The sequence below is a fragment of the Pelodiscus sinensis genome, chromosome 31 (assembly GCF_052426305.1).
Source record: "Pelodiscus sinensis isolate ZL-2025 chromosome 31, ASM5242630v1, whole genome shotgun sequence".
Classification (NCBI taxonomy): Eukaryota; Metazoa; Chordata; order Testudines; family Trionychidae; genus Pelodiscus; species Pelodiscus sinensis.
This window is the reverse complement of record NC_143082.1, coordinates 3061947-3075803: the sequence shown is the minus strand read 5'-3', so window position 1 is coordinate 3075803 and position 13857 is coordinate 3061947. Positions and strand designations below refer to the sequence as shown.

The 13857-nt window shown below is 55.6% G+C and overlaps 1 protein-coding gene across 1 annotated transcript in view; it reads left to right on the top strand.

Moving 5' to 3' along the window:
- LOC102457829 (adhesion G protein-coupled receptor E3-like) overlaps nucleotides 1-13857 on the top strand; it is a 54826-nt gene that overhangs the window by 36148 nt on the left and 4821 nt on the right. Inside the window, exons 8-16 of the mRNA XM_089774866.1 lie at nucleotides 2328-2483; nucleotides 3816-3883; nucleotides 5531-5635; nucleotides 6687-7026; nucleotides 7564-7683; nucleotides 11347-11546; nucleotides 12171-12341; nucleotides 12507-12686; nucleotides 13288-13568. Coding sequence (XP_089630992.1) covers nucleotides 2328-2483; nucleotides 3816-3883; nucleotides 5531-5635; nucleotides 6687-7026; nucleotides 7564-7683; nucleotides 11347-11546; nucleotides 12171-12341; nucleotides 12507-12686; nucleotides 13288-13568 — 1621 coding nt within the window. The remainder of the gene's footprint in view (nucleotides 1-2327; nucleotides 2484-3815; nucleotides 3884-5530; nucleotides 5636-6686; nucleotides 7027-7563; nucleotides 7684-11346; nucleotides 11547-12170; nucleotides 12342-12506; nucleotides 12687-13287; nucleotides 13569-13857) is intronic.

Here is a 13857-nt window from a genome sequence, read left to right as displayed (position 1 = left end):
GCCCCACTGGGGCCTTCTTCCACCCTCCCCTTCTTCCCCTTTTCTCTCCCTAACCCCCCTTCCTAATGTCAAATAAAGACACCTGTTTTGACAATCAAAATCTCTTTTTATTTTACATAACTGGTGTGGGAGGAGGGAGGAGTGAGGGTGGTAGAGGGGAGGGGAAACCTGGGAGGAGGGAGCTGGAAAGGAGTGGAAGGGGAGGAAGGGAAGGGAAAGCTCAGGCTTGGGGGTCCTGCTGGCTCTCCCGTCTCGCAGCACTGCGGGTGCGGGGGTGTCGGGGGGGAGTGGGTGTGGAGGGTGGGGCAGGAGGGACAGGGGGTGCGAGGGAAGCAGGAGGAGGGGCGGGAGGAGGAGCGAGAGCTGGGGCGGCCGCAGGGGTCGGTGCAAAAGGAGGCAGGAACCTGTCCACCAGGGTCTGGAGGTGGCCTCTGAGGGCACAGCCCTGCTCCTCCAGCGCCTCCACACTCCGCTGCCGCAGCCGCAGGTCCTCCCAGACCCAGTGGTCCTGGGTGCGGAGCTGGTGATCCAGGAACCGCAGGTGCCGCCGCTGGTACTCCTCCTCGTTCCTGGCGCGCCTGCTGGCACGGGTGCGGGTGGCTGTTGCAGGCGGGGTGATGCGCCCTGCAGTCCCATGTGCTGCGACTGTGGTGAAACAAGAGCAGTGGTCAATTCTCCCTGGGGACACAGTGGGTGAAACCCAGCCCCCCTCTGCAAGGCCAGGGCCCCTGCATGACACCCAGCTGCTGCTCCATGGTGGGCTAGGCCCAGGCGCACGGTCCCTGGGCTCCCACCCCCCCATACTCATAAGGGGAGCATGATGGTACTCACATGTGGAGCCGTCCCCGGCCTCGGACGACACAGGCGATGTGCTCTGTGGGGTGCCTCGGGGGTCCTGGGTCGTGGGCAGGCTCTTTGCAGGCTCCTGGCTCTCGGCGTCCTCCTGCTCCTCCTCCTCGGTGTCCGGGATGGGTCCCTCTGCCCATGGACGGCGTTTGCCCCCAGGATGCGGTCCAGAGCCTCAAAGTGGGGGCAGGCCTCCGGGTCGGCCCCTGGCTGGCAGGCCCTGGAGTAGGACTGCCGCAGGTTCTTTATTTTACAGCGGACCTGCTCCCGGGTCTGCAGGTGGCCTCTGGCACCCAGGCTGGCAGCCATGCGGCTGTAGATGGCCGCGTTCCTGTGGCTAGTGCGGAGATCGTGGACGTTGGAGGCCTCCCCCCAAACCTCGATGAGGTCCATGATCTCCGCACTTGACCAGGCGGGCGCCCACATCTTGCGGCCCTGGGCAGGCTCCTGGGAGCCTCCAGCCTGATCCTGGGAAGAGGCAGAGGGCTGGGTGGCAGTGGGTGGCTGGCTCATCCCGTGCCAGGTGCAGGGTCTGCTGGCTGGGTGCTGGCAGACTTGCAAATGGCACAAACACTGTAGCCAGACCGTGCCCCTTTAAGGGCTCCAGAGCCAGGAGGGGGGCAGAAGAGTTTCCCTGGTAGTGCCCAGAGTGGCCACCAGGGAAAGCTGGGGAGGGCTAGCCTCCCACTAGTTCGAATTAAGTGGCTGCACAGCCCTTAATTCGAACTAGTTAATTCGAACTAGGCGTTAGTCCTCGTGGAATGAGGTTTACCTAGTTCGAATTAAGTTTGAACTAGCGGTTTGTATGTGTAGCGCCTAGCAAAGTTAATTCGAACTAACAGCTGTTAGTTCGAATTAACTTTGTAGGATAGACATACCCACAGGTATGTTGTAGTGTAGACATACCCTTGCCAGCTAGTGAACTGGCCAATGGGACCTGGGCAGCACAAGAAGCCCCAAGACCCCTCACCTAGGAGCTGGACACGCTGGTCACTTCCCAGGCCCAGGGCATGTGATTTGCAGGGTCTCTGGTGGCACCAGTGAGAGAGTTAAATCAGGGTGAAGTTATAGCCGAAGACTGTGGGTCCTGTAGCATGAGGCACCGCACCAGTCACAAGGAGACCTTCTGTTTGCCGCACTGGCCAGCTTGGGGTTACACAACTAATCCCCATCAACACTCCAGCTCTCCCGTTGCACAACCCGTACAAGCAGGGTCGCTACAGGTGGGGGCAGAGCCCTTACAGCAGCTCCAGGCTGGCTGGGAGACCCCTGCACTGGATAGGGGAGGGGCTGTCGGACACCATGATGCTGCCAGAGCGGCCCAGCAGGGGCTCAGTGTCACTGTGTATCCGGCCTGTGACTGCTGAATACTCAGGGAACGGTCACCTGGGCCCTGGGGCTCCTTCTGCCAGGTCAGCACAGGGGGGTGAATGGGGAACGTCTCCCTGCCAGGGCTGAGCAGAGCATCCCTCCTGTTGCAGATATCGACGAGTGTCTGGGGCAACCTGGAGTAACCTGCGGACCCAACGCCAACTGCACCAACCTTCCTGGGAGTTTCTATTGCACCTGTGCCGATGGCGACGAGTCCAGCGCTGAGAAAGCCAGATTCAGGAATGCCAGTGAGAACAGCTGCCGGGGTGAGTTCTCCCCTGGCCCCCACCCTGCCCTGCTGAGTCTCCCACAGCCCTGTGCTCATCCCAGGCCTGGTGCTGCACCAGAGGCTGCTGCTGGCTGCAGCAAAGGCCCCTGATCCCCTCACTGGGGCTGTGATCAGTCGTGATCCTCTCCTGATGCACCCGTGTGGGCTGGGCAGGATCTCCCCTGCCTCGGCGTTTGGATTGGCAGGAAATCGCTGGGTTTGCAGGGAGGCGATGGGGAGGGCAGAGGGGCCCCCACTGGCCACAACAGTGAGGCAGCTGCTGCTTGAGCCCCCCTGTGCCTGGGAAGGGGCCTTGTGTATGGACTGCAGATACAGCCCAGGGAGCTGCCCCCTGTGGCCCTGGGGAGCAGGGAACAGGCAGAGCTCTGGACACTCCACCCTGCCCCTGGCCGTGCTGCCACATTGGTAAGAGCAGAGACCAACCACTGCAGCTGCACCACGGCCTCCCGGCCACTCCCCGGCCTGTTCCTTTCCAGAGGCCCCAGGCCCCTCTCACTACATTCCCCTCTCTCAGTGGCCTGCTCCCTCCTTCCCTTACTGGCTCTCACCGGCCTGGGAAGGCGGATGGGATGCAGGGGTGGGGGTGGGTCTAGCTGGGGAGGCCTCAGGGGGAGGGGTTCAGGGTGCAAGAGTGGGCTCTGGCAGGGACAGGGAGTCTGGATTCCAGAGGGGATAGTCCTCTCGGGCTCTCCATGGGTGTGGGGCCAGGCCCCAGGAGCTAGAGGACTCATAGACTCCTGGCCAGAAGGGACCATCCAGATCCTCTAGTCTGACTCCTGCACATCGCAGGCCATGGAGTCTCACCAACTCCAAACTCACCCCTAACCTCTGACCCCTGACCTCCAGCTGAGGGTCGGGGTCTATTTGGAGGGCTGCACAGGAAGGTGAAACCCCCCAGGGTCTCTGCCAGTCTGAGCTGAGGGAAAATTCCTTCCCGACCCCAAATACGGCCCAGCAGTTAGACACTGAGCACGTGGGCAAGACCTGCCTGGCAACGATCCGGGTAGCTCAGAGCCCTCCCCGTTGAGTGTCCCATCTCCAGCCATTGGGGGTTTGCTACTGGCCATTGGCAACGGGCCACCTGCCATCGGAGGGAGTCCCATCATTCCATCCCCTCCATGGACGCCTCAAACTGAATGCAGGGGAGAGGCAGAGTGAGAGGGGGAGGGAGGGTGGGAGATCTGTAGGAGCCGCATGTGAAACTATTGACTGGGAGCAGACGGGGATTTCTCCCCAGGCAGGAGCGAGTTGATATGAAAATGTGAAGGGAAAGTTCTAACGTCTGCTCCTCTCTCCCCCTTGCTCCAAGTGCCCAGCATGAACTGCAGCACCAAGTTCAAGGGAATAACAGAGACGTGCAGGAGTCGCTCTCCACAGGTACGTTTGAACCCATTTGTCGGGGATTCTGCCCTGTGTTTTACCCCACCGCTATGGAAATTCCCAGAGAAATACCTTTGCTGTTGGTAGTTCAGTCCCCCCAACCATGGCAACACTAGGTATTATCTCAGCTTTCCCTGACTGGTGTCTGTCTAATCTTTTATGAACCTGAAAACTCATATCCTGTCCCCTCTCAATCTTCTATTCTCCGGACTAAATTTCTTCAGTCTTCCCTGATAAGTCATGTTTTCTAGATCTTTATTCATTTTTCTTGCTCTCACCTCAACTTTCAATAATTTGTTCACATCTTTCCCGAGATGTGGGATCCAGAACTGGGCACAGTGCTCTAGGTGAGGCCTAATAAGTATGGAGCAGAGCAGAAGAAAATGTCTTTCTTTTGTCTTGTGTCTTGCTCCCAACACTCCTGCTAATACAGCCCAGAATGGTGTTTTCTTTTTTCTCTTTTGCACCAGTGTTACATTGCTAGCTCATATTTAGCTTGTGATCCACTATGTCCCCTAGATCTCTTTCTACAATACCCCTTCCTAGGTAGGAATTTCCTGTTTGGTATATATGGGCAGCTGATCGTCCCTTGCTACGTGGAGCACTTTGGATTTGTCCTTATTGAATTTCATCCCATTTACTTCAGACCATTTCTCCAGTTTGCCCAAATAATTTTGAATGATAATCCTATCAGCGAAAACACTTGCAGCCCCTCCTAACTTGTTATTGTCCACAGCCTTTGCAAGTGCACTCTCTGTGCATTATCTACATCATCAATGAATCATCAATGAAGATACTGAACAGAACTGGTCCCAGAACTGATCCCTACCGACCTAACTCACTCAATATGCCCTTCCAGCTTGGCTGTGAACCCCTGATAGCTACACTCTGGAACTCTTATCCAGCCAGTTATGCACGCACCTTCTAGTAGCTCCATCTAAATTTAATTTCCTTAATTTGTTTATGAGAAGGTCCCAGGAGACAGTGTGAAAAGCCTTACTAAAGTCAACATACACCGCGTGTACTTCTTTCTGCCATCCTCAACGCTTGTTATATCCTATCGACGAAAGCTATCAGGTTGGCTTGACACAACTTGTTCTTGATAGATCCATGCTGACTGTTACTTATCACCTTAAGGTGTTTTCAAATATAAGTCCTTGCTCTAGCCCGTTCTAAAACGTCTATAGCTTTGCTAGTGACAGGACCCAAATGTACAGTCCTGAAGTCTTTCTGAAGGAGAGTACTGAATCCGCAGAGCATGTATGTGTGATTTCATCTGCCGATTTTCATGCCCTTTCACTCACATACTCACCTCCATGTGTCTCTAAATCTTCATTCACTTCCTCTTTCCTCTCCCCTGGGAGCGCTATGTCATCTGCACAAGGCAGGTGCCAGGGTGTCGCTCTCTGGCTGCTTTCTGCAGTGCTGAGCCCTGATGTATCCCAGCTGCTCCTAGACACTGTCCCTTTCTCCGCGTCAGCCTCTGGCTGTGGGAACAGCACCATGGCATGTGTGCCGGGCGAGTCTGAGAGCAAAGCTTTAGTCACACAACTGTGGTGACAGACTCAGGCCCCTGCATGAGCAAAATTGCAGTGTGGGTCCCCTCCAGCGCGGAACTCACCCTCTGCCTGGGTCTCTCCGCAGGGAGAGCTGCGCGGCAGCAGCAGCGGATTCTGCTCTTTCCTCAATTCGACCTTAAGGGTTTTGAAGTCTAAGTGTGGAGAGGGAAATGTGACATTATCCCTGGAGGTGAGAGACTCCACCCCTTGGCTGCGCTCTGCCAGCTAGTGCCGCTGTGTGCACCCCAGAGCCCTGCGTGGTGCTGGGCCGGTTTAGGGGTTTCCTGGGGTGAGAGAGACACTGAGACACTCTTCAGAATAGATCTGTGCCCTCCACTGCTGGGGGGAGGGAGCACACATCCTATAGTGTGTGTGTGTGTGTGTGTACTCATATGCATTAGGAACGTTAACTATCAGGTACTTGTGTAAATGTGTAATCACTTGACATTTTGGCAAGGAGGCAGGTGGGAGCTGGCGGGTGCCTGCCCCCCCCCGCACACGGCCTCTGTATAAGAATCAGCGGAGCGGAGCCCAGGTGACTCTGCAGGAGCCGGTTCTCGCAGGGAGCCAGCTTCAAAGCCTGCTGCTTCCAAGTGTCAGCTTCTTCCTGTCCCCACCGCGGCTTTACAGACGCCCGCAAACATGGAGGGCCGGTTTAAAAGCCACCTCACTGTTCCTGCCAGCTCCCTCCAACCGCTGCGCTGCTGCCTGATACAGAAGGGCGGGGGGGGGGGGGGCCACAGTGCATATAGTCAGTAGGATTAACTGATAAGCCTGTGCTTATCGGTTTATTGTGTAGTCGACTACATGTTGATATCCCTAATGTACAGGCTTTCTAGTGAGGTGTGTGCTTATGCATGCATGTACGTGTGCACTCTAGAGGTGTGTGTGTGCATGTGTGTGCTTCATGCTGTATGTGCACGCTGGCCTGTGCCTGTGCATTCCCTCTAGTTGTGTGACTGTGTGTGTGTATTATTTAGTGGTGTGAGTGCATGTTTATGTTTATCCACCCACATAAACCCTCCAGTGTGCGGTGCTGCTGTTGTGCATCAGAGGTGCTATACTGCTAACCGACAGTGGGGATTCCCCTTCAGCCCATCAGTCAGTGGCCTGGGTTTTTAAGCACCAGGATCTGGGCTCCACTCTCGCTCTGCTGTCAATTTCTGAGCAGCTGTAGGGTGCAGGGTTGGGATGACCCAGGCAGCAGGGGGCTTGTGCCAATATTGTGCCTGGGCATGGAGGGTGGGGGAGTGGGGCTGAAGAAGAGGGGCTCACCCTCTGAGAGCTCTGCAGCCCCTAAGCTGGGACAGGCTATAACATCCAATGTCCCTGGGAGCCCACAGGACATGGCACCTGAATCCTCGCACTCCTCACTCCCAAGTCCTTTTCTTTCCTTTCTGCAGGAAACCACTCGTTCTTTCAACTCCCTCCTGAACCGCACCTCCCTTGGGTCCAGCATTGGTGAGGGGGAGGTGGCGTTGGCAGTGACCATCCTGCTGCAGAGCGTGGAACGGGTCGCGCTGGCCGCTGCGCTCCGGTCTCCAGGGCGGACGACACAGAAGATGAGCACAGAGTCTATGGGTGAGAGGGGACATGTGGCTCTCAGTGCCCCCTGCTGGCTGCTGTGAGCTTCGGGGATATACCCGGTACCCCAAATCCCCGGGAAGGTAGGAGCCGATGTGGCTTTGTGGGTGTGCTCCTGTGTTCAATACAGACCCAGAACAGCACGGCCCCTGGCCAGAGCAGAGAACCCGGCCCCTCCTGTGCAGCCGGGAGCAAGAGCAATGCCCGAGAAGGGTATCAATGCAGCACTTGGCATCCCACCGCCAGGGGCTGCCATGCTGAACCAGGTGCCTCCCCTAATGCCCACAATTCCCCCTGCTGGGGAGGAAGAAGCCCCAGGGAGACAGAGGCAGAGTGGGGGGAAGGGGATATGGGGGAGTGATCAATGGAACTTGAGGGGCTTTAATCTTCCCCGAAGCATGCAATAGCTGTGAACCCCCCCAGATCCTAGTGGACTAAGGGGTGTGTGGATCTGGCCCAGGAAAGACGGATTCTCAGGGAAGGGGTTTCACAGCGAGGGGCTCTGTCATTCACCCCCTCCCTGGTCTCTTCCAGCTATCGAGACGCGGGTGATCACAGGGAACTGCAGCCAGCACAGCGAGGTCTTCCGGCTGAGCGCACAAGGGGAGACGATGGAAGTGCACTGCACTACGGTCACCCACGCAGCCACGCAAGGTACCAGGGATGGAGACACCCAGGGCTCAAACTGCGGCCCAGTGCAATATCCAGCCACCGAACCGCAAGAATCCCCCATTCCTCCTTCTGTCCTCTTTGGTCCCCAGTTCCGGGCCTTGGTCTCTGTCTCTAGCACTGGAGTGCTTCTTGCTGGCTTGTGCATCTCAGGCAGTGGGGCAAAAGAACATAAACAACATCAGTGTCGCCAAACTGGGTCAGACCAAAGGCCCATCCAGCCCAGTGTCCTGTCTACACACAGTGGCCAGTGCCAGGTGCCCCAGAAGGAATGAATAGAACAGGGAAGCATCAAATGATCCCTTCTGTGTCACCTATTCCCAGCCTCTGACAAAGAGAGCCCAGGGACACCCTCCCTGCCCAGCCTGGCGAATCGCCATTGATGGACCTGGCCTAGATGAATTTATCGTGTTCTTTTTTGAACCCTGTTAAAGTCCAGGTCTTCACAACGTCCTCTGGCAAGGAGTTCCACAGGTTGACTGTGCGTTGCGTGAAGAAGTGCTTTCTTTTCATTTAAATCTGCTACCTAATTAATTTCATTTGGTGATTCCCTAGTTCTTATGTTATGGGAGGAAGTAAATAACTTTTCTTTATTCACTTTCTCCAGCCCAGTCATGATTTCTCTCATAGACGTCTCTCATATCCCCCTTTGTCTTTTTAATCTCTCTTCATTCGGCAGCTTTATTGAGTTGCAATTGTTAATTTAGTCCCCATCATTTTGTACGTACAGTTGGGATTATGTTTTCCGATCTGCTTTACTTTGCATTTATCAACATTAGAATTCATTTTCCATTTTCTTGCCCAGTCATAGAGTTGTGTGAGATCCATTTGAAGCTCTTCACAGTCTGCTTTGGAATTCACTTTCTTGAGCAGTTTAGTGTCATCTGCAAATTTTGCCACCTCACTGTTTACCCATTTTCCAAATCATTTATAAATATGTTGAGTAGGACTGGTCCCAGTACAGGGCCATGTGGGACACCACCAGTTACTTCTCTCTATTGTGAGAACTAACTTACTTTACTTAAGAGACTTTAATGATGGACCCTGTCAAAGGCTTTCTGGAAATCTAAGTACAATATATGTATTGGATCCTTTGGTCCACATGCTTGTTGACCCCCTCAAAGAACTCTAGTAGATTAGTAAAACATGATTTCCCTTTACAGAAATCATTTTGTCAGAAAATTCTGTTCATCGATGTCTCTGACAATTCTGTTCTCTGTTATAGTTTCAACTACTTTGCCCTTTTCTGACATTAGATTTGCCAGTCTGTAATTGTCAGGATCACTTCTAGAGCCCTTTTTAAATATTGGGGTAACATTAGGTATCTTCCAGTCATTGGAACAGAAGATGATTTAAAGGGCAGGTTACAAATCACAATTAACATTTCTGTAATTTCACGTTTAAATTCTTTCAGAAGTCTTGGGTGAATTCCAAATAATTTTGGTGTTTGTTCCTCTTTAGTTTATCAATTTGTTCCCAAACCTTCTCCAAGGACACCTCAATCTGGGACTATTCCTCAGTTTGTCACCTAAAAAAATGGCTCAGGTTGGCAATCTCCCTCCCATCCTCAGCCATAAAGAGTGATGCAAAGAATTCATTTAGTATCTCCACAATGACCTTATCTTACTTCTATCACTGTGGTCACTATTTCCAAGCGGTCCAGCTAGTGGACCAGATTGCGTACTCCAGTTGGGACTAAATCAGGAATTGTCTCTCCCCTTGTGGATTCCAGAACAGCTTTGCCAAGAAGCAGACATTTAAGGCAGGGCTACTCAGCTTTGGAAGCCCCAGGGGCCACAATGATACTCACAGCACATGCTGATAGCCCCAAGTTAAGTGTGGTTGCATATCATATATATAGTAGCCCAGTTTCTGTGCGTCACTACCCCCCCTTCCCCTCCCGCTGTGGCATTCAACTGAGTGTTGCGCCCCTCAGCTGGGCTGCCAGGGGAGCCAGCAGCACAAGGGGCCGCTTGGGCTCGCCTGCAGTGGGAGCGGAACGGGGGGCGGGGCGGTGACGTACATGGCCCCGCCCCCTGGCCGTGTACGTCACCGCCCCACCCCTCTCCCTCGCGGCAGCACTCAGCCGAGTGCCACAGCGGGAGGGAAGGGGAAGGGGGGCAGGGAGAGACGGAGCGGAGAGAGGGGTAGGAGGAAGAGGAGAAGAGAAAGGGAGAGTGAGAGGCAGGAGGGGGAGAAGAGAAAGAAAGAGATGGAGAGAGAGGCAGGAGGCAGAGGAGAGCTGAGGGGGGGAAGGCAGTAGGAGGAGAGAGAGCGAGAGAGAGAGAGAGAGTGTGAGAGAGATGAGACCTGAAAATCCCATCTTATGACGGGCTAGTTGGCTAGTACATATAAAGAATATGCAAATATTTGATATAGCTCATTTCAGACAGATTGGCATGAATATAAAGATTAAGGTAAAACTTCTCTACTGCTGTATTCCTGTTATTAGTGTACTAGCCAATTAGCCCGTCATAAGATGGGATTTTCAAATCTCTCCATGTTGGTCTTCTCTCCTGATCCTCCACGTGCTCTCTCTCTCTCTCTCCTCCTCCTTCTATTGCCTTCCCCTCTCTCTCTCTTAGCTCCCCTCCACCTCCTGCCTCTCTCTCTGTCTCTCTTTCTCTTATCCCCCCCCCCTCCTGCCTCTCACTCTGGGGACTGCGGAGCCCAAATGGCCGTTTGGGTTCCGCACTCCCCATGCTGCATGAGGAGCGTGGAGCCCAAACGGTCGCTTGCACCACTTGCTCCCATGTGGCGGCCTGGCTGAGCAGCTCAGAAGTCAGCCGAGCGCCACTGCGGGAGGCGAAGGAGGGCGGCGCAGTGATGTTCATGGCCAGGGGGCAGGGCCTGGAGCCACTGTCACCCCGCACGTCACTGCCCCGACTCTCTTTGCCTTCCACCGTGGCACTCGGCTGACTTCTACGCTGCTTAGCCAGGCCGCCGCGGGGGAGCAAGCGGCAGTTTGGGCCCCGCGCTCCCCATGCAGCACGAGACACCCAGAGGGAACAGCCAGCATTTCGGAGTTAGAGACTAACAGACACTGGGATACTATATATATGATGACATTAGTAACCATAACGATTCTAAGGAACAGTTTGGTTCATTTACAATTTTTACTCCATTTGCGTCGACGTTGACTTTCACCTAGAGTGGCATGGAGTGAGCCTGCGTTCCTGGGTGTCCCACATGGAGCCCAAGCAGTGAGGGGTGGGGGGCACAGAGGGGAGATGGCTCAGGGGAGGGTCTCTGGTATGAAGAGAGACCAGAGACTGGAAGGGGCTGGGATGCTCCAGCATAGCTAGACCCTCACATAGGAATGTGGGTTGGTGGGGTAACAGGTACCCTCAGCTCCATTTTCAGCACTTCTAATCCTCCAGCCCCATGGGATACTCGTCTCTGGCCAGCCCCCCTCTGGGTCCTGCTGAGAAAAACCACATCTTCATCTCGGCTTCCTGCAGCAACACACTGCCAGCCCGGGGCATTCCTGGGGGCTCTGAGGGAGGGGGTAGCGAGGTCCAGTGGCTAAACTGAACGAGTTGTGACCAGGGCTCCTGGGTTCCATTCCCAGCTCTGCTACAGGCTTCCTGTGACCACTGGGCACCTGCCTGGGTCATCACCACAGCATGAGATTGTCTCCTCTCCCAGCAGGCTTGGGGGCTGCTGCTGCTGCTTTTATTGCCTACTACTCCCTGCACTCCTCCCTGCACTCCAGCTCGGGCACTCTGTGGGCTGGGGGGATGCTGGAGAAGAGTCACCTCGGCTCCAGGGTGGTGAGCGGAGCTGTCGGAGACGGGGGACACGTTTGCCTCTCCAGACCTGCAAACTTCACCTTGCGACATCAACAGGTGCGTGGAAGGAAATCCCCTCACTCTGCTCCATGTCGGGGCCTCCACAGGGGCATAGAGAAGGCTCCATCTCCTGCCGGGCATTGGGATGGTGCTGCCTTTCTGGCTCCCAATGGCTGGAGAAACTGAGGCCTCCTTATTCCTGAGGGGCTGGAGCTGTTTGACTGGAGGAGGATACCAGGGGTTGCACGGTGGCCGTGCAAAGTGCCCTGGGGGAACCGCACCGCTTGGCTCACCCTGAGGTGGAATAAAGCCTCTTTCTAGAGCCAGTGGGCTCAGGGCAGTGGGGTGAAACTCTTCGGCACGGTAGCGAAGTGGTTAGTGCGCCTGTGTGCGCGCTGCACCGCCCTCTGCTGGATGCAGCCAGAGCTGCTCAGCCTTGTGCCACACGCCTTCCACAGCTCATGGCTGGCAAGGATTTCCCTTTGGCTCCAGGAGCAGGGCCTGTGCTCTGGGAGTGGCAGGAGCCGCATTCTCTCTCCCCGGTCACTGCAAGGTGTTTAGGGAGTACTGGGGGCCATGTGGGGAGAGCCGTGGAGCTGAAGGTGGCTCGGATGTGATAGACACGTGATCACAGAAACGACTGTCTGTGCTCCCGTAAGCAGGGTTCTGTCGTGTTTCCAGCCCAGAAAGGAGCAGGAAGTGGCTCTCTGCGTCTACTGGGAGTTTGAGGAAGGCAAAGGGAGCTGGTCTCTAGACGGGTGCACCACCCTGCACGTGAACAGCACCCACACGACCTGCAGCTGCGACCATCTCTCCAGCTTCGCCATCCTAATGGCTCCCAGCGCAGTGACGGTATCTCCCCTTGAGACTCGGCTCCCCGGGCTGGACCCCGAGCTCCGCGCTCAGCCTGAGCTTGGCAAAGCTGCCCCGGGAGAGACGGAGGCTTTGTGGGGAAAAGGCTGAGTGGGACCCAAGGGCTGGGCTGGCTAATGGGGATTCTCCTTTGCTGTGTTACAGGAGAGTCGCCCACTGACCATCCTCACCTACGTGGGCCTGAGCCTCTCCCTGCTGTGCCTCCTCCTCGCCATCCTCACCTTCCTCCTGTGCCGCTCCCTCTGGAACGTCAGCACCGCCCTCCACCTGCAGCTCTGCCTCTGCCTCTTCCTGGCCGACCTGCTCTTCCTCAGCAGCCAGGGGGTACGGCCCCATTCCCCCCGATCGGCCCCTGCTCTCGCAGCAGGGCTGGGGTGTGCGGCTGTGAACCCCCGGGGCTCCCTGGGTTCTGGGTGTGCAGGACACAGGCGGGATTCCGGGGGAACGTTCCCACTCCCTGTGAGGCTCCTTTACACTGGGCACAGGAGCCTCAGTCTCACTGTCTCCAGGAATTGGATCAGTCCCATCCCAGGCTATGTCGACAGAGGGATGCAGATTAGGCACATTGAAATTGCTAATGAAGCCGGGATTTAAATATCCCACGCCTCAGTAGCAAAAACATGGCCACTGTTTTTTTTCGACATGGAGCTTTGTCAACACAAAGCAGCAGTGTAAACGCGGATCTGTCAAAAATAAACCCTTTTTCAACAGATCCTGCATTCCTAAAAAAATGAGGGCTGTGCGGCAGAGTCAGGAACAGAACCTGGCTCCCCTGAGCCCTGCTCTGCTGCTCCAGCCAATAATCTCTGCTGCCTTCCTGCATCTGCAGTGTGCAGCCCTCCCCTAGACTGAGGAACCTTCCGGCTCTGCAGCGCTGTAACTGGTGAGCTGTGTTAACAAGAATCCTGGTGTGACCCCCATGCAGGTCTCCCCCATGTCCAGCCGTTCCCGTTCCAGCTACAGTGTCTCTGTGGCTTGTGCAGTAATTGCCGGACTCCTACACTACCTCCTCCTGGCCTGCTTCACCTGGATGCTACTGGAGGGGCTGCACCTCTTCCTCACGGTCAGGAACCTGAAGGTGGTGAATTACACCAGCGCCAGCCGGTTCAAGAAGAGACACATGTACCCGTTTGGCTACGGATTCCCAGCCCTGATCGTGGCTATTTCTGCTGCAGTGAATCCTAAAGGCTACGGAACTTCCGACCAGTAAGTGCAGCGCCCACCGCGAAGGGGAGCTGGGATGTGGCTTCTGTGACTGTAGCCTGCATTGCCCTGCTCACCCTGCCTGGGAGCTGTCCCCCTGGGGCCCTCCCTCCGCCCCAGGAACACTAAGCCACTCCCAGCACAGTAGCCAAGTTGCCCACGTGCCAGGCAGCTCCAGTCCTCGTCCCACTGATGCTGCAGAACAATCTTGGAAGGTCCAGGCTGAGTTTGTGGTGCTGGGGAGAAACGCACCTCTGTACCGTGGGCAAATCCTTGAGGGTCTCCCCTCTAA